Raw genomic sequence first — 25166 nt, forward strand, 5'->3', positions numbered from 1 at the left:
CCAGGAATTCTGTCTCCCTAGCGCATCTTGAGCTTCCAAGACTCCAGTCTATCCCAGGATAGTTGAAGTCTCCCATAACAACTGTGTAACCACTTTTGCATTCTCGCTTCATCTCGGCATCCATTTCTTTATCGCTATCTCCGGTTTGCCCGGGTGGACGATAGTATAGGCCCATCTTTATTTCATGCCCTTTCCTACCCGGTATTTTAACCCATAGCGATTCCAGTTTGTTGATCATCTCCGCTGTGTCCATTCTTGTCGATTGTATGCTTTCTTTTACGTATAGGGCTATTCCTCCTCCTTTCTGACCTGACCTATCCCGGCGATAGAGCTTGTACCCCGGCAGTGCTGTATCCCATTTGTTTTCCTCATTCCACCACGTTTCAGAGATTCCAATGATGTCTATGTCCTCTGCATTGGCCATGGCTTCTAGCTCCCCCATTTTGTTTCTTAAACTCCTTGCATTAGTATATATGCAGTTTAGATCCTGGCATTTTGTCGTCTTCATTTCTTTTCCCTGTGCTTCAGTCTTTGGTGTCTTCTCTTTTGCTACAATCTTTCTAACCTCCTCTTCTGGGTTAGTTGACTCCTGTAATTTGTCTCTTGTTTCTTCCCTGCCTTTTTTCCCCTTAGTATCTTCACGGGATACCTTCTTCCGAATCATCGACGCTAGGTCGACTGTCGGCTTTCCCCTTTCTCTTAGTTTAAAGCCTGTTCTATTCCTCTCTTGACGTTGTTTGCTAGAAGTCTTGTTCCCGCCACGCTCAGGTGCAGTCCATCTCTCCTGTAGAGCTTGCTCTTGCCCCAGAACGTTGTCCAGTTCCTCACGAAGTGGAACCCTTCTTCCTCACACCATCTCCTCATCCATGCATTTATTGATTGTAGTTCTTCCTGCCTTTTCACATCTGCCCTCGGTACCGGTAGGATCTCTGAGAATGCTATCTTCTGGGTCCTCATCTTCAGTTTCCTTCCTAGAATCTTGAACTGTTCTATCAGCGTGCCTCTTCTGTAGTCTCTCCTGCTGACATCATTCGTCCCGATGTGGATCATTACTGCGGTCTCTTCCGTCTCCGCTCCTTCCAGGACCTTCCCAATTTTGTCCACGATGTCCTTGGTTCTCGCTCCTGGGAGGCAGGTCACCAGTCGATCCTCTCTTCCTCCTGCTATGTGGCTGTCCACATGCCTCAATATCGAGTCTCCCACCAGGATCGCTGACTTTCCCTTCTTCAATTTTCTTATCGGTCTCAGGTCAATGTCCTCGGTGTGCTTAGCTCTCTCTTCTTCTGGGCATCGACTAGCCAATTCTTCCCCCTCGTGTGGTATTCTTCTGTGGGTGTCTTCTTTGAGGTCATCTGCTTCTTGCTCCCCCTTCCAAGTTGGTGTTGCATCATCTCTCATCTGGAGTTCGTTCTCTTCCACCCTCCTCCTGTATGCTTCCTCAATGAATTCCTCGAGTTCCCTGACTTCCTTCTCGATGTGTTTCTCACTCCTGAAGTCTTCAAATGCCCTGGTAGGGTCCTCCGTGGTGTAAAGTCCTTCTAGCTCCTGTATCTTGTCCTCAAGTCGCTTGACTTCTTTCTTCAAGCTTTTCAGCTCCTGACACCGACTGCATACGTATGACTGTCTCCCCGAGGGGAGGTAGTCATACATATGACAGTCCGCGCAGAACACTGGAAAGCTCATCTTCTGGTTACCTTCTGCTTCCATCGGGGTTACTACTTTAAGAAAACAGATAAGTTTACGTGTTCCTTCGGTGCCTGCTTCCTTCTGCACCTGCTTCTTGCTTTACTGCCTTCTGCCTTTGTATGGACTGCCTACGCTCTACCTTTCCTTACTTTTGTTTGTGTGATTGTTCTTTCTGTGCTTGCGCATATATGAACATCAGATCCGTAAGCCCAAAGGCAGAATTAATCAAAGATTGGCTGACCAAAGACAATCTAGGCTGTCTCTTCCTAACCGAAACATGGCTCACCTCTGAGTCAGATCCAAGCATCACAGAATTCTGCCCCAAAGGATATAAACTTGAAGTAGTATGTCGAGAAAACAGAAGAGGAGGAGGTCTTGCAATCATAACAAAAAACAATCTCAACATCGACGTACTAACCAAGCACTCCACCCCTTATCTTGATCTGCTAGCCTGCCAAATATCTGACAAATCACTCAATGGAAATCTGAACTGTCTTATTTGCTACATTACACCAGGTAAATGGAATACTTCAAAACAAGAACTTGAAGAATTCATCTTCCAGAACTCACTCTCCTCCACACATAACTTGATCCTCGGAGACTTAAATCTCCACTTAGAAGATCAATCATCCAAACAAACAACAGATATACTCTCATACCTCAACACTTTATCCTATCAAATTCTCAACCCAGAACCCACACACGAAAAAGGTCATCAACTTGATATAGCAGCTTACTCATCTCCAAATCAAAACACACAAAACATCTACATCTCAAACGGGTCCTGGCACCCTACTCTATGGTCAGACCATTTCAAATATTCATTCACTATCAATTGGGCTCAAAATAACAACAAACCCACCCCAAAGAAAACACTCATCAAATTCAGACCGAAAATCGAACCTCACACATTCTGGAACACAGTCGACCCCGAAATCGACCCCAACAACCCCAAAGAATTCATAAACAGCTGGAGGACCCTCAGTGAATCCACACTAAACGAACTTGCACCAAAAAAAAACAAAAACAAAATAGACAGACCATCTAATAAATGGTTCGACAACGAACTTCTACAACTAAAAAGAAAATGCAGACAATTAGAAAGGTCATGGAAAAAACAAAAACACAACAACATCAAAGATGAATGGAAAATCCTAATCAAACAATACAATACCAAACTGAAGGAAAAACGAAAAAACTACTACTCCAAACTCATCAGCACAGAAAAACCAGACACAAGAATACTTTTTGACATCTTAAGAAATCTCACCGATACCAAACCATTTCTCGCCACCCAAGGAAACCAAACCCCCACAGCCACCCAATTAGCGGATCACTTCAAACGCAAAATCATCACAACCAGATCCACATTCAACAATTCAAGAATCAACATAGAAGAAATACGAATTAATCCCAAAACAGATGAAGCAATCCCAGCAGACAGGATATGGACAAACTTCCCAAAGATACAATGGTCAGACTTGAACAGGCTTTACAAAAAATACAGCAAATCCTCATGTGACTTGAACAACTGTCCCTCATACTTACTAGCAACAGCTTCCACCAAATTTAAAGCTAGCCTCACACTATGGCTTCAAACAACACTAAGTGAAGGTCATTTCCCACCGGAATTAGGAGAAATCATAATTACACCTATCCTAAAAGATCCCAAAGGTCCTATAGATAATCCTGCAAACTATAGACCAATCGCTTCAATCCCTCTATACATTAAAATAACAGAAGGCCTTGTCGCACAACACCTCTCCAACTACCTTGAAGACCATCACATACTACATCCATCACAATCTGGATTCAGATCCAACCACAGCACAGAAACTCTATTGGTATCACTATTAGACATTGCCCGACAACACCTCAGCAAAGGAAACAAGCTGCTTCTCATTCAACTCGATCTCTCTGCGGCATTCGACCTAGTTGACCATCACACACTACTCCAGATATTAGACGCAATAGGAATTTCAGGTAATGTTCACAAATGGTTCCAAAGCTTCCTCAAAACACGAACATACAAAGTCAAATCAAAAGAGCACATATCCGACCCATGGTCAAACCCATGTGGAGTACCACAAGGATCACCATTATCACCCATATTATTCAACCTCTTCATAGCATCCCTAGGCATAACCCTAGACGCCCTAAACACAGTATCATTCAGCTACGCAGATGATATAACTATCCTCCTCCCCTTTAATATTCAAGACCCCTTATCCACAAACTACCTGAAAATGATAATGGAAACGGTAGAAAAATGGATGTCAAGTCATAAACTAAAACTGAACTCGGAAAAAACTAAATTCCTACTACTGGAAAGGGAAAAAAAACCATCTCTCACAGAACTAGAAGTAAACACAATCAAGTACCCAATGCAAAGCACACTCAAAATCCTGGGAATCCTACTAGACAGAAATTGCACAATGCAGTCTCAAATCCACAAAATCATCCAAAGAGCATTCTTCACAATACGTAACCTAAGAAAAATAAGAAAATTCTTCAACAAAGATCAATACAAGATATTAGTACAATCCCTAGTACTGAGTATTGTAGATTACTGTAACAGCCTATACCTATCATGCCCAAATTACATGACAAAACAATTACAGACAGTTCAGAACACAGCCCTCAGAATCATCTACTCACTAGGCAAATACGACCACATCACCAAAGCATACTTAGACTCACACTGGCTACCAATAAAAGCAAGATCTCAGTTCAAATTCTACTGTCTACTATACAAGGTAATACATGGAACAGCACCCAGCTACCTAAACAACAGACTACACCGTAACCTCTCACACAGATCAAGGAGAACCCAGAGCCTATTCACTCACCCCCCTCTCAAAGGAACACGACGAAAGAAACTATACGACAGCCTTTTAGCGACACAGGCAGCAAAGATCGATACTACCATCACCAATCTACTGACCAAATCAATAGACATTAAAGCATTCCGAAAAGAAATCAAAACTCATCTCTTCAAAAAACACTTCCCATCATCATAACCTCATAAAAGTTTAAGATAATGCTCTCATGACTACCCAAACACCACCACCAGCAACACCCGAATCCGAACAGTATTATCTCTACTCGTCTAAACAACAGAATCCGGACAATATTATCTCTATTCGTCTAAACAACCTATCACTATCTACTATCTACTACCAATTTATCCTGGAAAAGTCCAGAACAACAATTGTAACTTAACGCATTCTTGTTTATATGTACTGCAATGCTACTGGAAATGTCCAGTCTTCTAACTTGTAATCCGCTTAGAACCGCAAGGCACAAGCGGAATAGAAATCACTTATGTAATGTAATGTAATGCCTGGTGCCTTTGCACAACCTTGCCTAACTTTTGTTTGTGTGTGGTTGTTCCTTCTGTATCTGCTTCTTGCCTTGCTGCTTTCTTGTGTGTGTTGTCTTTTCTCTTCCTTACCTTACTGCTGCTTGTGTGTTCGTCTCTTCTGCGCTGCTTGCCACTTCCTCACCTTTCAGTCCTTCCCTGTGCTCTTGGGTGTAGTGACTTGGCCCTTCTTGAGGCCCTTCGCAAAGGGCTGTGCGCCGTTGGCTCCGCCCCCTTTTATGGGGGGGTTCGGGTGCTGACTCCTCTGACGCGGTGGGGGTGGGCGGAGCTAACTCTCGCCCAGCCCCTAGCCTCCTGCTCTCCTCTGTCTCCCTCCTCTGCTCGTTTTTGCTTCTAAAACTGCTTTTCTCCCTTGCTGCTTCTACTCCTCTTGCCTGATGCTGTGCACCACGTTCGTCGTTGGCTCCGCCCCCTTTTATGGGGGGTTCGGGTGCTGACTCCTCTGACGCGGTGGGGGTGGGCGGAGCTAACTCTCGCCCAGCCCCTAGCCTCCTGCTCTCCTCTGTCTCCCTCCTCTGCTCGTTTTTGCTTCTAAAACTGCTCATTCAAAAGGACTGATTTCCCATATGAATTTCAACCATCAAATCCAGTTCACATCAGCTTGAAGTCACACTACAGTCCCACGTAAACAACTCAAAACTCATTTGGGGTGATGACATAAATACCACCTAAATAGCCCCTGCATTGCAGGACAGGCCCAGTGATCCATAAACTACAGGGATGGTAGCAGAGCAAGGCAAACATTGTACTTTCTTCTAATAGGGCTATCTCACTGCATTCTGGCACTTTCTTCTAATAGGGCTATCTCACTGCATTCTGGCCTTTAATTCAATGACCTGATCCAGCCTGGCAGCAGGAGAAGTATTTAAGGAATAAAAGATATGTAATTTTGGCTTCTAATTGCAAGAAACCTCAGAGGCAGTGGAAGACAATACGCTTAAGCAATTTCTTACTTCCAAGCTGGATTGAGTAATTAAATTGAAGGTCACGAAGCAGCGCAGCACTTTCAGAGGTGGATTCAGTTTTTTTTTGTGCTCACCTTCTACGAGGCCCAGCAATCCGTGAACTAAAGGGACGGTAGCAGAGCCTGGCAAACATTGTACTTTCTTCTAATAGAGCTGTCTCGCTGCCTTTTGACTTATTCAATGAGCTGATCCAGTTTGGCAGCAGGAGAAGCATTTAAGGAATAAGAGTTATGTAATTTTGGCTTCTTGTACCAGGCTTATGAAGTGGGGGGGAGAAGCATCCCTTCATTACAAAGGGCCCTTGGCAAAAATCTGCTTAGAGACTCAGTCACTGCTTTGGAAGCAGGCAGAGGCATATAGAAATTGTCAAGATTTTACCTATGACAGCAGCTGTATGAATGGGTTGAGGCGAGACAGTTTTCCAGCTCGCACCAGATGGCAGCGTCCACTTAGCCACCTCTCTTTCAGCAAAGAAAGCATACTGCTGGGCTCTTGGTTCGTGTGTGGCATTGAGAAACTGGTAGAGCTCCTGCTCCTTCTTTATTCCTTCCGTGTAGGGGAGGTGCACAGCAGCTCGAACAGCCTCAATACAAGCCTGGGGGGACTGGGCCCCACGGAACTGCTTCTTTACCTTTACCATCGCTTCAGCCAGGAGGGCCTCTACATTTGGTGGGCACTGAACCGGTAAGGTACTCAGCTGGCGAGATCCCAGTGGTTGACCTGTATAGAAAAGATAAATACAAAACCAGATCTTTTAAATTATCATATGAACTTAGTACTGGGGTATTTTCCTTTACTCCATTTTGAATGGCAGCATGGTCTCTGAAAAATTTAGACATTGTTTAATAGGCATTTAAACTAGATTTTGAAGTGACAAAAGGGAAGCAGGTGAAATCAAAATGTCACCCCCAGAAAATGCAACAGCAGTGGGAAGGTACTGTCAATACCATAATCAACAAAGGGAAGGGGAGAGTAAACACAATACTACACAGAAGATACTAGTAAAATGTTGCTGGTCTAAAAAAGAATGGTTGGGTGAACATAAATTAGTATTAAATACTTAAAAAACAGTAGCATGCTTTATCTCAGGAGATAAGGTAACACCACAATTAGATCTTTCATTACATCATTATCGTATAAAGATGGTAAATACAGTGTTTCCCCGAAAATAAGACAGTGTCATTAATTTTAGTACCAAAAAACGTACTAAGTCTTATTTTCGGGGTATGTACATGATCATCTCTCCCTTCCTCTTCTTCACCCCAATTCTTCCTCTTTCCTTTCTCTCCTCCACATGTGCAGCATCTTCCCTCCCATCACTCATGCAGCAGAACCTTTGCCCAGCTTCCCTTCCCTCCCATCCCTTGCAGGATCCTTGAGCGAGTACCCCCCTCCCCCCCGAGCACCGCACCTGCCGCTCAGTCGAACCCCCATCATTCCCTCCTTCCCATCTGAACCCCGCTGACCGTGAGCGAGCCCTACATACCTCCCTAAGCAGCATCGGGCCAGCAGTACTCTAAACAGACTGCTTCAGCTTATCTGCCCGTGAATTCACTCTGCTGCGTTACTGATATTAGAGGCTGACTTGGATACTGTTTCTGACTGAGTGATCAGAGAATTGGATTGAGGCCATGTACTAGATGTCTACCTGGATTTCAGATAAGCCTTTGACACGGTTCTTCATAGGAGGCTCATCAATAAACTTAGTAGACTGACGTTAGGATCCAAAGTGTTCACCTGGATTAGAAATTGGTTGACTAATAGATAATACAGCATGGTGGTAAAAGGTGTGTAGTAGCATGTCTCAGAGATTGGGGGGCCACTCTGTTCAATATATTTGTGAGTGACATTACTAGTGTTAGAAGGAAAAGTGTGTCTTTTTGCAGATCGCACAAAGATTTACAAGAATAGAAAACATGAGAAGAAATATGCAATTGAATGTACAAATAGAGTCTATCTACAAAATCATTTTATCAGGTAAATGGGATATTCGAAAACTGCATACCCCTCCTGCAGGTGAAAGCAAAACACTGAACACTAATGGTTCTTTGAATCTGTGTGGCTGCCAGGAACTATTCTTTGACTGGAGCTGCTCTTGGTTGCCCCCAAGTGGCTGCCACCATAGGCAATGCCGAATGTTCCCATAATTTCCCATAGAAAGAAAAGCTAAAGGTTCAATTTTCCTACCAAAGCAAAGCGAATAATGGGAACTAATGCAGTCAAACTAATCAGGCTTACTGTTATTCTGAGCAGTGATAAATCAATTCTGAGTACAGGGCTAGGGAGCCCTCAAATTCTGTATATAGCACCTGAGGCTGTGTGCACATATTCCTGTACATACAACTTAATTGACTGGCCTAATCAGCACCAATAATTGCCAGCTAACACCTCATAATGGATACTAATTGGCACTAATAAATTACATTTGCAACTCGGAAAGAGCGATTCTATAAAAAGTATGCCACCAGCTGCAGTGCGTGAATTTGAAAAGGGCCGTGGCCAGGGGCGGATCATGGGCAGACCAGGGGCATTCCTAAAAGTTATATGTATAGTTACAGAATACATCCAATGCACGCACAACATAGGCGTAGGCATTTAGGCCTGGCTTTAGCTGCCCTATATGAGTGCATCTAAGTTATATGATGCCCACAGGCGCTACAAGTGATTCTGTAAAAGATATGCTCACCTTGTAGAAATGCGTTAAGCACCATTCTAGTTTATGCCGATTTCTTGGGCCATATAGAGAATCAGGCCCTAAGTAGCTAAAGCCTTTCTAGTTTGGGGCTTTTTTAAGCTAGAAACAAATGGGCCTCTTTTACAAAGCCGCAGTAGCGCTGCTGCCGTGATAAATGCACCAAAGCCCATTCAATTCCTATGGGCTTTAGTGAATTTACTGCAGCTGCATTACTACCATGGCTTTGTAAAAGAGACCCAATATTTGAAACTGAAAAGGAGAAATTCTAATAGTTGTTTTAAATTGTCAAATGATTTTTTTTTTTTTTTTTTTTAGAAACTCTCTCTATATATCTAAATATGAGGTAATTACTAATAATAATTATTTAATTCTGTCATGTCATGCTCTACTGGATGCAGCAGTCCACTTCGACCTGGTTTTTCTCTATAAATTTTCAACAGATTTCCTCTGTGCTGTAATATCCCAGTCTTGGGGGGAGGAGGAGGAGAAAGTCATCTACAGTTTAGAACAGTGTTCTTCAACCACCGGTCTGTGGACCGGTGCCGGTCCACAGGGCCAGCACGTGCATCATGCCCAAAACAGTGTTCTTCAACTGCCGGTCCACGGTGTGATCGATGTGCCGTTATCTTTGAGCCAGCTCCCTCTTCCTGATTGATTCAGTGCACAAAGCCACGGGCAGTGGCTCCTATGTACGTCCTGCGCCTGAACCGGAAGCCTTCTTTCTAACGTTACAACGTCAGAGGGAAGGCTTCCAGAAGAGGCACGGGACACGCAAGGAGCTGCTGCCTGCAGCTTTGTGCACTGCATCAGTAAGGAAGAGGGAGCAAGCCTGAAGATAACATCGGGGGCGGCATACACTAAACCCCGATTCTGTAACCGGTGTCCATGTTACAGACGCCGGTTAGAGAATCGGGTTAGATTAGACACGGCCACTACACTTACCGCGGCAAGGGATATGTATAGCAACCACCTGTCCAATCGCCGGCAGGAGGATGCCCAACTCCTCCTGCCGGACCCCCGGACCCCCCTCCCCAAAATCATAATCGGGGCAGAAGGATGCCCAACTCCTCCTGCCGGACCCCCCCTCCCCCCCAAACTCGTAATCGCTAGCAGGAGGATGCCCAACTCCTCCTGCCGGAAAGCAGGACACCCTCCGGACTCCCCATGCTAACGACCCCCCAACTAACCTCCCTCCCCCAACTAACCTTTAAATGTTGGTCGGCTGGACGGGTCTTGCTGCTGTCCAGCCGACAGGCCTGCCTCGTGGAAATGAGACGGGCCCGCCCCTTCCCGGCCCATCCCCGCTAAATCTAAGGCCTGATTGGACCAGGCACTAGAAGCCTGGACCAATCAGGCCTTAGGCATAGCGGGTCCGCCCATCCCCACTAATCCTAAGGCCTGATTGGCCCAGATGCTAACACCACCGTAGAGCTGGCGTTAGTTTTTTCATTTAGCGCAGGGAATTGTGCGCGCTAATATTCTGCATATGCTAAAAACGCTAGCACACCTTAGTAAAAGGAGCTCTATGTATATGATTAGTATTTCTTGGTATAATATTAAATAATGCCTTAGAATGCACTTGATAATGGATTTCTAAGTAAAGGGTCTGCCCAACAGCTGCCCTGCATCAAGGACCAAAACTTAAGAGCGGGGCCGCACAAAATACTTCACGGGGCCACAGGTTGGACACCCCTGGTTTAGACCAACCCTTCTTTACCTCCTCCCAAACCCTCCTAGTGTAATGTCAGTCTTGCCTTCTCCTTCCCAGCATCAGCCCCCCACCAACAGAAACACACCAGCATTAAATATAAAACTCTTTTAAAAAAAATTAAAACCATCCTTGGCACTGAAGAGCCCACCCCCACCCAGAAACCCACCAACACTATATATCAAACTTTTTAAAAATTATTATTAAAACCATCTTGGGCACTGTAGAGCCTACCCTCACCAATATTAAATATAAACATTTGTGTTTTAATTGCCCAGGATGGATTTAATTTAAAAGTTTTATGTTTAATGTTGGGTTTCTGGGTGAGGCTGGGCTCCATAGAGCCCACCCCGCCCAGAAACCCAATATTAAATATAAAACATTTTTTTAAAAAAATCTTGCCAGTCTCAGAGCCCATCTGCATTTTATTTTCTTACCTGAGGAGTGAACCAAGCTTCAGTGATGTGGCCTGTGACCCAAGACGGCCTGCCTGGCCCTGGGGAAAGTGAAGTTAGCCACAGGAATGCTGCTCAGCCTCAATCATGTGATGCTGAGCTGACTGACTGAACCCACACAGGAAATTAAGAGGCTTGACGCCTGAGACCGACACTGATACCGGCTCTCCCTACAGTACCTCATTTGCCACGATCTGCAATAGAGTCTGCCTTGGCCTTGCACTGGCTTTACACAGACTCTGCAGCTGCACAGAATATTTAACGTGGCAGGAGGAGAGTCTGGTGGGTGATCAAAACAGAAATCGGGCAGGCCAGGCCCGCCCTAGCTACACTCCTGATTTGTGCTGTCCTAAGTTATCCAGGTAGCACCAAGGGCATAGCCATGAGGTGGGCCTGGCCCACTCAGTTTGGACTTAGGACAACCTGCCCAGCAGCTATAGGCTGCCAGCAGCAATTTCTACATGCTTCCAGTGGCTAACCAGGTGGAAGTGGACAGCTAACCAGGTGGAAATGGACAGCTGCATCCAGTAGAGCATTTAGCGTCAGAGGGAAGGCTTTCAGGTCAGTTGCCATTTGAATGTAGGAACTGCTTCTGGCGACCTAAAGAAGAAACAGAAATGCTGCACGGGCTGGGGGGGTGGAAAGGGAGGGAAAGAAAGAAGATCCATGGGCTTGAGAGGTGGGAAGGGAAAGAACGAGAGAGGCTGCACAGGCTGAGGGAGTGGGGAGGGAATGATACCTGCCCACTCTGGGCTCAGCCCCCACCCCCCGGAAAAAAAAAAAATTGGCTGTCTAGCTACACCACTGGGTAGCACTACTTAATAGATAGCCTCCAGCTCTGTCCTCAGACTGATAACACTATCCAGACAGAGGAAATAGTCAGCAACACTATCTGGTTATTGCAGCTGAATATCCCTCTCATCAGCAATTATCTAGCTAAGATTCACTTCTACCTGGATTGGTGCTGTGGATTATAGTGGTTAATTTCTTTACTTTCTTAAATTTTTTGCTGATTTATTTTTCAAACATACTATATATTTTTCTTTTTTTCCCCCCTTTTGCAGTCTCTCTGCCACATACATAAGAACCAGTGTGCACACAGACAGCTAGCTACTAAATGAGTGCAAGGCAGAAGCATTGAACCTTGAAGGAAACAAGATTAACCACATGGGCCTCTCAAAGGGGACTCTAGAGAATGCTAACAAACAGGCACTTTTATCTCTTCTGTTCCTCTACAGTAAAACCTTTTTTTCATTTACCAGGAATCTGTCCTAACTGTAACAATCCTATATATTTTTAAGTTGCCACAATAAATAACAATTGCAACCTCACTTGGGCCCCTCAGGCACAGCTCCCTAGAGATTCTCAACATCTTGTGTCAATGTTCTTTTCATTCTGGGGTTTTTCATCCTTGATAACATGGGGTCACGGGAAGTACAGAAGAAGCTATCTGGGTTTTGGAGAGATATATACAGCAGAATACCCCCATTCCATCAATCAATTAAGGGAGGCCTAGTTTAAGGGCTTCTTTTACAAAGCCGCGTTAGCGGTTTAACACATGTAATAGCGCGTGCTAATTTGCCGGCCACACTAGCCGCTGCCGCCTCCTCTTGAGCAGGTGGTAGTTTTTTGGCTAGCGCGGGGGTTAGCGCACGCTAAAAATGTGCGTGCGATAAAGCTGCTAACGCAGCTTCATAAAAGGAGCACTAAGTTTTGATAGCAACATGAAAGAACTGGCACCTCCTGTAGTGTGACTCTTCTGTCCCATGATTCACTATCCTTCAATTAAAAGGGTTAATTTATATTTTGTTATTTCCAAGGGAAATGAGACTCTTCTGTCCCATGATTCACTATCCTTCAATTAAAAGGGTTAATTTATATTTTGTTATTTCCAAGGGAAATGAGACTATCTAGATAGGAAACATAAAGAGAATATGTTAGAGAACAAAGAAGGATTATTACTTGACCTAAGGTTATAAGAGCTAATGAATATGTATTTCCCTATTCAGCCAGTTACAGAATAAGCGAGTTGTACTGAAGGTTTTCAACAGAACATTGGTATTGTTGGAGTTTTTTGTTTTTTTTATTTTTAGGATTATATGTGGATTTGTTATTTTGAAACTTTGGCATGTTTTGGATTGGTGAAGAACTTTTGGGCAATACATAGGTGTTTGGGTGACACACACCTTGCATGGACATTTGGAGCTTTGAAAGTGAGGAATCTTAGAACTACATAAGTTTGACATCAAGCAGATATGTGACTTTTTCCTTATTGTTCTTTACAATTTACATACATTATGGTATAAGAACAAGCCATTTGAAGACCATTATATTTTATAACTATGGTTTATAAAGAAATTGGTGGTTAATGAGAAGAGAATGTTGCAATGATGGTTCTCCGTTCCATTGGTCATCTTATGTTCATAAGACCGGTGTGTGGGAGGGGTGGGGGGTACTGAGCACATTCAATAAGTTCCACAAGTGAATCACATTTACCATTATTTTCTTTTTGGTATACAGTATATTAGATTTTAAACATAATTTGGTATTTTTTATTTATTATGACAGAATAAACTATAGAATTCAAGCCCTAAGTCCAGCAGGTAGACTTTGTCCTATCTGAAGGTCAGAGTGTTTTACTCTTCCCTCAGAAGTACAAACTCCCAATTTCTCAGTGTCTTTCTCTGTTAGTCCTGTTGTGTTTCCTTATAGAAGTAAGTGTATGTCTGAATGTGAGTGTGTAAGTGTGTGGTGTGTGTCCTAGTATCCTACTTATCCTTAGAGCTCTGTGGATCTTAGGTTAGGCTGTATTGTTACTATCTATTCCATATATTGTATAACATTTTTTCTCTATCAATGAGTGAGTATACAACCTAATCAGAATAAAGAGATGTTTCTGACTGTGTAGTTTGTAGTGAGTAAATGTCTTTGGTACTGGCGGTATATCAGATAAGTGTTTAGGCTATAGGACATTTTTGTCCACTGGAGGATGCTCTAGGTACAAACAGTACCTTGGAATATTGACCCCAATATTCTTTATAATATTAAACTCAAAATCATTCCGATTTTCCAGCTCTTGTACAAAATACTGCCTTGTGTCATTGCTAAAGACCTTACACTTGAAAATGGAAATTGTTCTATTGGTATACATTTCTCCCTCTGTATTCGCTGTGATAGGGGATTAACAGACCCGCAAATACAGAAAAACCGCAAATAACTTTTTCATATGTTATTCGCTTTTTTCTATTAAAAACCATCGTGAATATGGTGAAACCGCGAATAACATGGCGGGAGACCTGGTCTGTTCCTGAAGGAGAGGCAAAACACAGTGAAGAAAGTGTTGGGAATCAGGGATTTTTCTATGCAAGCTGATGTAATTTGGGGGCAGCAAGCTAAAAACCACAAATAATCAAAACTGCGATTGCTGAAACCGCGAATTCAAAGGGAGAAGTGTATAGGGATATGCAAAATTCTTTGCAGAACTCATGGGGCAATGTTCCTTTCTTTTTTTTTTTTTAAACAAATGTTATGTCAGCTGTTGGCAAAAAATCTGCAGTGGATCCGTGACAGTTCAAATGCAAAGCATCTTAAAACCCATACTGAATTTCTATGGAGCGGCTCATTTCTGTAGATTTGCTTCAGGTTTTGCTATGACCTGTTAGAAAATAACAAAACTGCCAAACTATTCAATTTGTCGTCAAATAATTAGCAGATCCTGTCAAACTCAAAATTCCTTGTGGCTATTCTGAAAACCTGATAAGCTAGTTCCTCGTTTGCTTTGATAAGCTAGTTCCTCGTTTGCTTTAATTAAAGAAATTGAAATGGGCATAACAGGTTCAGCCTATCTGCATATTCAACAGACTGCCAAAACCTGCCGTTTCTTTCTCTACAACGTCAATAAATTTGGCCTTTCCTCTCTGAACTCACTGCCAAGACCCTCATCCATACTCTTGTCTCCTCTTGCAACTTGCTTCTCACAGGTCTTCTGCAAAACCATTCTCTCTCCCTCTCAATCTGTTCAGAATGCTGATGTATACCCAGTATTGCCAGTGTCGCTATGCTCATGTTACTCCTCTCCTCAAGTGGCTTCACTTGTTCCCTGTCCATTTCCGCATACAGTTCAGACTCCTCTTATTGGCCTACAAGTGTATTCACTCTGTAGCTTCTCAGTATCTCTCTTCTCTAATCTCTCCCTATACTCCACCCCAGAAACTCTGTTCAGCAGGTTAAGTCTCTTTTATCAGTACTCTTCTCCTCTACTGCCAACTCCCAACTTCATCCCTTCTACCTTGCTGTGCCGTATGCCTGGAACAACCTGCCTGACTCGGAACATCAGACTCCATCTCTGGTGGTATTCAAATCCAGGCTGAAAAACACAGCTTCAAAAAAAATGGGCTAGGTCCTAACCCAAGAACCTTGTAAAGCACCCATATCTGTCATTCCCTTTATAAACCCCCTACCCACCTCATCATTCCACTTGTAAATTCCCTATTTAAGCAGGGTGTACAGATTCACCCATTTTGTCCTTTGTGTCTGTCATAATTAGATTGTAAGCTCTTTCGAGCAGGGACCGTCTCTTGTGCGTTTAATGTACAGCGTTGTGTGCAGCTGGTAATGCTATAGAAATAATAAATAGTAGTATTTTGTTATTGTATTAGAAATGTATCTTCTTATTGTACATCTAGTTGAATTAAGCAGTAGATAAAATTAATAAATCAATAGTCTTCCAAATTATGTCACCACAGAAATTCTGCACAACTATCATTCCCACCACCACTTTCTCCTATAACCTCAAAACATTACCACCATGCAACCACAAATTAACAAAACAATACAAAAATCTTTCGCAGTTATGAGAAACCTTAGACAAGTCCGAAAATTCTTCGAAAAAACACAATTTCAGCTCCTAGTACAATCTCTAATCCTAAGTATCCTAGACTATTGCAACATCCTACCTCCCCTGCCCTGCAATAATGATTAAACAACTACAGACAATTCAGAATACAGCTCTGAGACTCGTCTATTCATTGAAAAAACATGATCACATTACTGAGGCATTCATCAATTCTCATCGGCTTCCAATCCAGGAAAGAATACAATTTTAATTCTACTGTATACTATTTAAAACTATAAATGGAGACAGCCCAACCTACCTAAACGACCGCCTCATCCAAACTACCTCTACCAAGCATAGAAAAACACACACCCCATTCACTTACCCCCCAATCAAAAAAGTAAAACGGAAAAAACTATACAACTGACTACTGGCCACTCAGGCAGCGAAGATAGACAACCAAGTCTCCAACCTATTGACAACAACCCCAGACTACAAGAAGTTCAGAAAGGAAATAAAAACTATACTCTTCAAGAAATCCCTTAATAAAGCTTAATACCATGATAAAGCTTAACCCCCCTCTTAACATCCCCTCCCTAACCCCAGATCCTACTTTTCCCTCTCTTGGAAACCTTCTCTGATCTAACGTTGTAACCCTCCTTCCATAACTCTTTTTGTAATCCGCTTTGAACCGAAAGGTAATGGCGGAATAGAAATCTGTAATGTAATGTAATTACACCACCTCCCAAAATACCTACCTGCCTTTAAGCCTCAACTATCCAGTATCCGTCTATAAACAGGGACATGTTTTATTTCTCTGTTTCTGGAATGTAACAGAACTGCTAACAGCAAATAATTCATAATAGTTTTACTGTGAAATTAGGGAAATGAAGACATCCAGATACAGTGAAAAGTTCATTGTTGTTTTGAGATATAGTGCTCTGGAAGCAATATTAACCCTTCAAACAGCATTAGGCAAAAATGGGGCAGTTGTTAGAACTGAATTTGAAGTATAGTATAAGGTTTGGAGACTGCTACTTCAAAACTAAGAATAGCCAGCCACTACGTTGTAAATAATTTTGATTATAATTTACAGTGTTGGATTATTAAAGCATCAAAGCTATAAAATCCGAGGTATTTCCTCCTCATGTATTTCATAGGCAAATATATTTTTTGTAGTTTGTTATAGATTTGCTTCACTTTTGTTTTTCTATAGTTAAAACTCTTGCATTTTGATTCAATACTGTATATACCATTCTGTTAATACCTGTTAATCACTTATTTGTAAATAAGGTAGTTTAAATTATTTTCTCAGGCAGAGCAGAGAAAAGTTTTTACTGCAACTTCTCTAAATAGAGAGCAATTAAATTCTCTGCTCTTATTCCCTTCTATTCCAAAAATCTCTCTGGGAAAAAATAGATAAAAACTGACACAAAGAGATAAACTTGTATTTATCTTCACAAAGCTACCTAGTTCAGCATCCAGAGACATTTATACATACACAGCACAATATCACCCCCTAAAGGATTTTCCTTTAACAGATCGACTCATCACAGGAACTCTATAGTTCAATTCATATTCTTCATTTCTTGATTTAAAAAAACAAAGCCAAATTTTGAAACACTATAGTTCCCACTTAGGATCAATGAAATCAAACTGCCTACCACAAAACCAAATTACTCTAAATGCACGATTCTACACAACTATCATACTTTAAAGGGTATTCCTGAGAGAATGCTGCACAATACAAAATTTCCACCCAAAAAATTGAGTTATAAATTCTCCCACAGATTTTAAATTCAGGGACAGAATCTGCCCATATGGGCTGAAAGGAGGAGTGGGCTTTAAGAAGTCAGCAACTTTGCCCATGTGGGCCGAAATGAAGCCCTTGTAAATTCTGGCACGCAAAAGTATTAAGACGACCTGGAGGCATCAGCTGAAGCAGCAGAGGTGGCATGGTAAAGGCAGAGATAAACCGTTTTGATAATCCGCCTGCTTTTGTTCTTATTTGTATTGATCTTTAATATTTTATGTATGTAACTCCTTGTAAACCGTTTTGGGCAAATATGGTATAGAAATTTTATAAATAAATAAATAAGATGTGTGCAGGCTAAACCATTGGAAACCAGTTTAGCGACCACATTAAAGTTTTAAGAATCTGGGCCTCAATGCTCTACCACAGCGGTGTCCAACCTTTTGGCTTCCCTGGGCCGCATTGGCCGAAAAAAATGTTTCTGGGGCTGCACAAATGCTGCGGCAAGTCGGTAAACACCCAGGGGAAGCAGAGGAAAACACTGCATCGCCTTCGACCGGGGCTGCACAAAATACTTCACAGGGCCACATGCAGGTTGGACACCCCTGCTCTACCACGAGTCGTTTATTGGTAGGACAGTGACACAGGTGCTGTGGTGGCCATAACAAGTGCATCTGTAGTGAGTCTCTTCTGGTGGTCAGTCCTGAGCAACTGCAGTAAAACTCATTTGTGCAGATGTGAAGCATTTTGCTTCATCCTTGATTTATCATAATGACCCACTCAGCAGTCATGGCCAAACAAGTGGAGGCTTGAGCATCTTCTCTCTTCTTCCACTGTGAATTATTTGTTGCAAATTTCTCAAATGGTTTCACTGTACCAGTGGTTGAGCAGCGAGATGCCAAAAACAGTGTACTATCATTTCATCTGGAACATTCCAGTTTGCATAACTCCTCAGCTAACAATGTCCATGTTTCTGATGCATACAGAAGAATGGCAGGGGTAGGCAATTCCAGTCCAGGTCAGGTTTTCAGGATATCCACAATGAATATGCATGAGATGGATTTGCATGCACTGCCTACCCCTGGTCTATGGCAATTACAAATTCTCATCTTTGTCTTCTTTCACAGGTACCATTTTAAACCAGTGAATGCTGCTTGGGTGCTAGCAAGATCAGCAGTTGCAGCAATTTTGAGGTCAAGATCACCAATGCTAGATATTTAAATTCCTTCACTTGGTCTACTGGTTCATCAAAGGCTAGCAGTTTTACTTTCAAATTGTCTAGCTCCTTGCACTTTATTTGATCTGTAGCTTCAGCTTTCATGTTCCTTCTATGATTATATCAAGCAGCTCTTGGGCCTTGGATTCTAATTCTTCCATGAAAAAATATCAATAGCATATCTTGCATCAGTAAATGTCAGCCACCCGCACCACATTCCATGCTCAGAAAACCAGCCGAGCTTCGCTTCACAAGCCAATTAATGACCACACTGAATAGCAGCAGTGACAACACACCAGTGACATACCAAGGGCAGGGTGGGGGTGGGGGGCAGACAGCCCCGGGTGCACGCCCTAAGGGGGTGCACAGCCGGCCGGGTCCTCAACCTCCTGCACTGCTCTACAATTGGATATGCACCTCAGCACGGCTGTCGTACTTATTCTGGAGCAGAGTTGGCAGCCGCGCTGAAGTGCAGGAAGGTCCTGCGATGACTGCGTTTGCTGACTCTGCTCAGGAAGATGTAAGTGATATCGGAGGGGGGTGGACCGGCAGCTGCAGCCATCGCGGGACCTTTCCGCAACTCCCTGCGTCTGCCGGTCCACCCCCTCCAAAGTCACTTATGTCTTCCGGAGCAGAGACGGCAGATGTAGTCATCACAGGACCTTGCTGATTTGGAGGGAGAGAGAAAGGAACATAGAAGGGTGGTGGAGGGAGAGAAAAGGGGCAGGGTGGTATGGAAGGGTGGTGGAGGGAGAGAAAGGGGGAAGGGTGGTATGGAAGGGTGGTGGAGGGATAGAAAGGGGGCAGGGTGGTATGGAAGGGTGGTGGAAGGAGAGAAAGGGAGCAGGGTGGTATGAAAGGGTGGTGGAGGGAGAGAAAGGGGGCAGATGCTGATGGAATTAGTGTGCAGGAAAAGGGGAGAGAGATATAAGGGGAAAGGATACTGTTTGGAATTGGGTTCAGTGGATGAAATGAAGAGAGTGACAAGAAGATGAATAAAGCAGAAACCAGAGAAGACAAGGTAGAAATAAATTTTCTATTTATTTAATTTTTTGCTTTAGGAGAGATGCTGTTTCTGTGGTGTTGCATTGTATGCAGAGTCCAGCTTCTTGGTGGTTCAATTTAACCTTTGTCTACGAATTTCTATTTTATCCCTTTTTACAAAACCGTAGAGCATTTTTTAGTGCCGGCCGTGGTGGTAACAGCTCCAATGCTCAGAATTCTATGAGTTGTTACCATCGTGGCTAAAAACCGCACTACAGTTTTGTAAAAGGGGGAGGGGTTTGTTTGTGATTACATATTCCATACTAGGCAAAGGTGTTTTCTGTGTTCTGTGTTCGAAAGACATGGTTTCTGTTAGGATTGACTGTGCAGGATTGATCTGTACTAGTCAGCCTTGTTTAGTTTTACAATGGGTGTACTGATGTTGTACTGCTCACTGCAGTATGTAAGATGCTGCCTTTTCCTAGGTACACTCTTGTGTGACGTGTGGATTGTTACTAAAAATAATATTTTTCATATAGATGGGGGGGTGTCAGAAAATGATGGGCCCCGGGTGTCACATATGCTAGGTATGCCACTGCAGCACACATATTTGTCTTGTACCCGTTTGGGCAATGAAGCTGTTGGAGTTTTTGTCATGTATTTTAAGATGCAGGGTCTATAATCATAGAAGGCATAAATAATTCAGACTACTTTCTGTGGGATTCTAGTCATCCAAAGTGCTTGCCACATACAAGGGGGTGCTGAAAAGTTCTCAGCCCGACCAAGAAGAGAATGATGTGAATATGGTTCAATCAATGATCTGAAACATAATGTCAAAACATAGAATTTCATTTCTGCATGTTGGCACTTAACAAATAAAATAACACTATTTTCAGCTACAGTGGCAAAATATTGCTCAGCATTTAGGAAGTTAGTTGGTTTGCTAGAACTTTTCAGCACCGCCTCATAGATTGCCTACAGATGCTGCCAAAGGCTCTTTTTAAGTCAATGAATATTGCAATGGTTCTCTTTCTACATTTTATCCTCTCTTCAAATATCTACCTAACAGAAAAAAGTTGATCTACTGTATTTTTCGCTCCATTAGACGCACCTGACCATAAGACGCACCCTAGATTTAGAGATGAAAAAAAGAAAAAAAACATTCTGAACCAAATTCTCCCTGCTAGGCTCTGCACCCAACCCCACACTCCTTGCCAAGCTCTGCACCCTGTCCCCCTCTGGTGGTCTAGTGGTAAGCCGGGTCAGGGCAGGAAGGGACAGGGCATAGGGTTCTCGCGGCAAGTGGCACGGGACCAGGCAGGCAGCCTGGTGCGCCGCTATGCTGCGAGAGAACAGAAGAGGAGGCTGCCACGTCTGACGTCCGTTCTCGGGGAAGTGGCAGGGACAAGACAGCCAGCCAGCCTTGTGCGTCACTCTCAGCGAGTGAAGGCACCAGAAGTTAAAAAAAGGTATGTGCAGGGGGGCGGGAGGAGGAGGAAGAGGGTCAGTAAGCAAGGGAGGGTGGCAGTATTAAAATAATGTAACAGGGGGGCGCTTTGGGTATTCGTTCCATAAGATGCACCCTTATTTCCACCCACTTTTGGGGGGGGAAAAGTGCATCTAATGGACTTCAGTGCCATTGCCATGCAGCTTTGTAAAGGGGGGGGGTAATGTTATATAAGAACATAAGAATAGCCATAGTCAGAACAATTGTCCATCTAGCTCAGTATCCTGCTTTCAATAGTGGCTAATCCAGAAGTAGACAAATAGTAATAAGAAGCTATGCTCATCAATCCCAAGAATAAGTAACTGCTTATCCTATTTTTATCTTAATAGCAGATTATGAACTTTTCCTCCAGGAACTTTACCAAACCTTTTTAAACCCAGATACACTGAATCAGGGTTACCAGATTGTCCAGAATGAAAATCTGGACCCAGGTTTGCCCAGTTCTGCCTGGCCCTATCCCGTTCCACCTGTGTCGCGTCCTATTCTGCCTCCATCCTTGCCCCCTCAACCTGTTCGTTTGTCGAGAGGGCATCTGCGCAAGTGCTGGTGTAACACGATGATGTCACACGCATGCGCGTGATGTCATGCGTTGTATCTGTGCATGCGCAGATGCCATCCCGTCGTCGCTGCCAGCTGGAAGCTTTTCAAAGCCTGGACATGTCCAGGGAAATCCAGACCTCTGGTAACCCTACACTGAATGTTACTATATCCTTTGTCTCCCTCAGCATAGTGATGGCGGCTCGGCACGTCCTCGGCCCCAGTGTGTCATGTCACCGCATCCCCCCAGCCAATGCTAATGACGCTGGGGCAGCAAAAAAACTAACAGATGGTCATGGGGGATTACAACAAAGCACTCTAAAACACCTGCAGAAAAAAGTAGATGGTGACACCAGAATGAGTCTTGGAACGCACAGAGAGAAGCTATTGGAGCACCAGCATGAGGCTTGAAATATACAGAGAAACGCTACTGGAGTGCCAGAATGAGGTTTGGAATTCACAAAAAAAGCTGAAACAGCATACTAAAGTTTACACTTTTTTTTTTTTTTCTTTTGGGCTGTTTTGATTTTTTTATTAACTGTTCTGTTTCTTGAATGTTGTACAACACTTCAAAAATAATGTAGGATCAGTAAAGGAGTTTGTACATTGTAAATATATAAGAACAAAAATTCCAAATTACTGGTGAAAGCTGATGTGTAGCTGGCTAAACTGGGTTACTGCTGAAATGAATTAGCCTGTTAAAATTATACAAGTTGGGAGACATATTTTCACCCAGCATAAAACTGATGTACTGCAGAGACTACAGGTCTGTAAAAAACTACATTATAGGATATGTGTATGAGCTCTAATACTGTCTGAAGAACGAAACATGGGCTTTGATCAGACCCCAGGTAGCAATGCATTTTTTTGATCTACTCCACAAAACACTAAGACCTATTCTCCAGACTTCGCAGGTGGACAGGGCAGTACATTACTTGTGAGCTATGCCCTCCATGAGAATAATGAAACAAGAAAACTCACTCACTGCCTCGCCAATGTTGCTAGGGGAGCTGATTGACATGCCAGTCAGTTCTCATTTACGTGCTCAATGATAAAACCCAGAGATGCCAAGTTATCCCATTCCAGGCTGGAGATTTTGGGACAGTTCTGGTTTTCTGACCTGGTGTGTTATGGAATTTGTAAGATAAGGCTCTACAAATTGCACACTGCTTTGGGTTGTAAGATCAAAACCAGTACTGGCTAAAGTCACCAGCCTAGAACTGAGTAATTTTCCAATAAAGTACCCTAGATGGATTTTGATATGAATGTACTGATAAATACAAGGTATGTGCTTTAGTCTCATTTTATTTTCAAAATGAATGAAAAAAATATTACGGTAACATTTGGTTCCTGTACACCAAGCCAGTCCAGCCTTGCCCTTCTCCTTAGTGCTCTAGCTCAGTTTACCCTCACCGCAAATTAAGCCCTGAAGGCACTTCCACTCAGACCTGTGGGATCTCTGGAATCCAAAGGGATCAGAAGTAATTCCCAGTGCACCTTGTCACACCGGAAGGCTCTTTCAAGTTGAAACCTGCACCAGCCAGGCAGAAGCAACAGGGGATCACTGCTGCCCCTCCTTGAATTTTGGAGATCCCATAGATGGGGTAAAATGAGGAGACGGAAGTACTCAAAGACAGATTGGGTAGTTGCAGCCCCTTTTATTGTTTTTCCCCCATTTTTAAAATCTATTTGTTTTGTTGTTTATTTATTTCAGATAAATGAAACGAGTCAAACAAAATCAAAGAAATAAAGGAAATAGAAATCCAATGAACTCAGTAATGCAAAGCTAGATTTTCAGGAAGGAGAGCAATGAAAAAGGAAAAAGTACCCAAGCAGCACAAACCCTGACCATGACATGCACAGGTGCCCTTCTGGGCAGAATTTTTGCACAGCCAACAAGTGTCATATTGACTAAATAAAAGCAAAACTATTAGTTATTTTTTAAAATATATAAATAAGCTAAGAAATTAACTTGTATGGGATGGTGGAAAGGTTTCTGATGGCTTTACTTTGTCGTTTTATTGGACCATAGAAGCAAAACACATAACAAGAAACTTCCAACTTGCAAATAAAAAAAGAACTAAAAATTTCATGATGTAAGATGAATGTTAGACTGATGATTCTCAAACCTGTCTCCTTACATCTAACTCTTTCCTGGCTTTAGCTCAGGTTATCTAACACAGTCGTTGTCAAACCTGACCTGAGGAACACCAGCCAGTCGTTTTTCAGGATATCCCTATTGAATATGCATATGAGAGATCTGCATGCTGACTATCTCCCATTATAGGCAGATCTATCTAATGCATGTTCAGTAGGGACGTCCTGAAACACGATTAGTTGGTGGCCCCAAGGTTTGAGAATTACAGTGGTGCCTCGCATAACGGACGCCTCGCACAGCGAACGCTGCGCACAACGAACTTCAGGTCTTGCTTCCCATAACGAACTTCGTTTCACACAACGAAGTCGCCCGAGCTGCATCGCTTAACTGCCCTCTCTCCGCCTGGCTCCCTGTGCAGTGGCGCTACATATTTTAAACCCCCCTGCCGCCGCTGCTGCATATTTTTAAGCCTCTGCCGCCACCGCATATTTTTAAACCTCCCCCCGCCGCCACATATTTTTTTAAAAAAGCCACCACTGCTGCAACTTTAATCTCACCCGCTCACTCGAACTGGTGGTCTAGCAAATTTCCCAGCCAGAAGCGCAGACAGAGATCAAGAGCAAGCCTTCTGTGCTACTGCCTGGGCCTGCGCTGATCTCTGAATGGCTGCAGTCAGCTCTCGTGGGACTCACAAGAACTAACTGCAGCCAGCTCTCGCGGGACTCACAAGAACTAACTGCAGCCATTCGGAGATCGGCATGGGCCCACACAGGCGTGCAGAGGAATTGCTCCTGATCTCTGCGCTTCTGGCCTGTACGCCACTGGCTGGGAAAGATGGGAGGAATTAAAAAAGGTACTGGGGAGTATGTGGGGGGTGATTATAATACACAGCAAGGATCAACAAAACCCCTGTCTCCCCTCCCCTTCACATATATCCCCTCTATATCATGCTAACAGAATACCACAGTCACACATAGCAGGAATAGGGTTAGGGTAGTGCAACTAGGGCAACTGTCCCCCCTGGTCAAAGAGAGCCGTAAGCCTCTGCCTGGACTTTGCAGTCCCCAGTTGTGTCTAACACCAGCTCTAACAAGATAAATTTATCTTTTTTTATGTCATCTTAGCATATTTTATGCTACAGAACGAATTATTTTTTTTAACATGTATTGTTATGGGAAAACGCGTTTCACATAACGAACTTTTCGCATAACAAACTTGCTCCTGGAACGAATTAAGTTCGTTGTGTGAGGCACCACTGTACTGTGTTAGATACATAATGGTCTGGTGTTAAAACTAACAGATTTATATTATTTTCAGAGTCTTCAGTCTCCCATTTGCTAGCATTC

At 43.2% G+C, this 25166-nt stretch overlaps 1 protein-coding gene across 2 annotated transcripts in view; it reads right to left on the reverse strand.

Annotated features, from left to right (window-relative positions):
• Positions 1-25166, reverse strand: part of EHHADH (enoyl-CoA hydratase and 3-hydroxyacyl CoA dehydrogenase) — a 105243-nt gene that overhangs the window by 26395 nt on the left and 53682 nt on the right. For both annotated transcript variants that reach the window (XM_033945547.1, XM_033945548.1), the window contains exon 6: positions 6412-6753. In XM_033945547.1, the coding sequence (XP_033801438.1) occupies positions 6412-6753 (342 nt within the window). The remainder of the gene's footprint in view (positions 1-6411; positions 6754-25166) is intronic.

The sequence above is a fragment of the Geotrypetes seraphini genome, chromosome 5, assembly GCF_902459505.1.
Source record: "Geotrypetes seraphini chromosome 5, aGeoSer1.1, whole genome shotgun sequence".
Classification (NCBI taxonomy): Eukaryota; Metazoa; Chordata; class Amphibia; order Gymnophiona; family Dermophiidae; genus Geotrypetes; species Geotrypetes seraphini.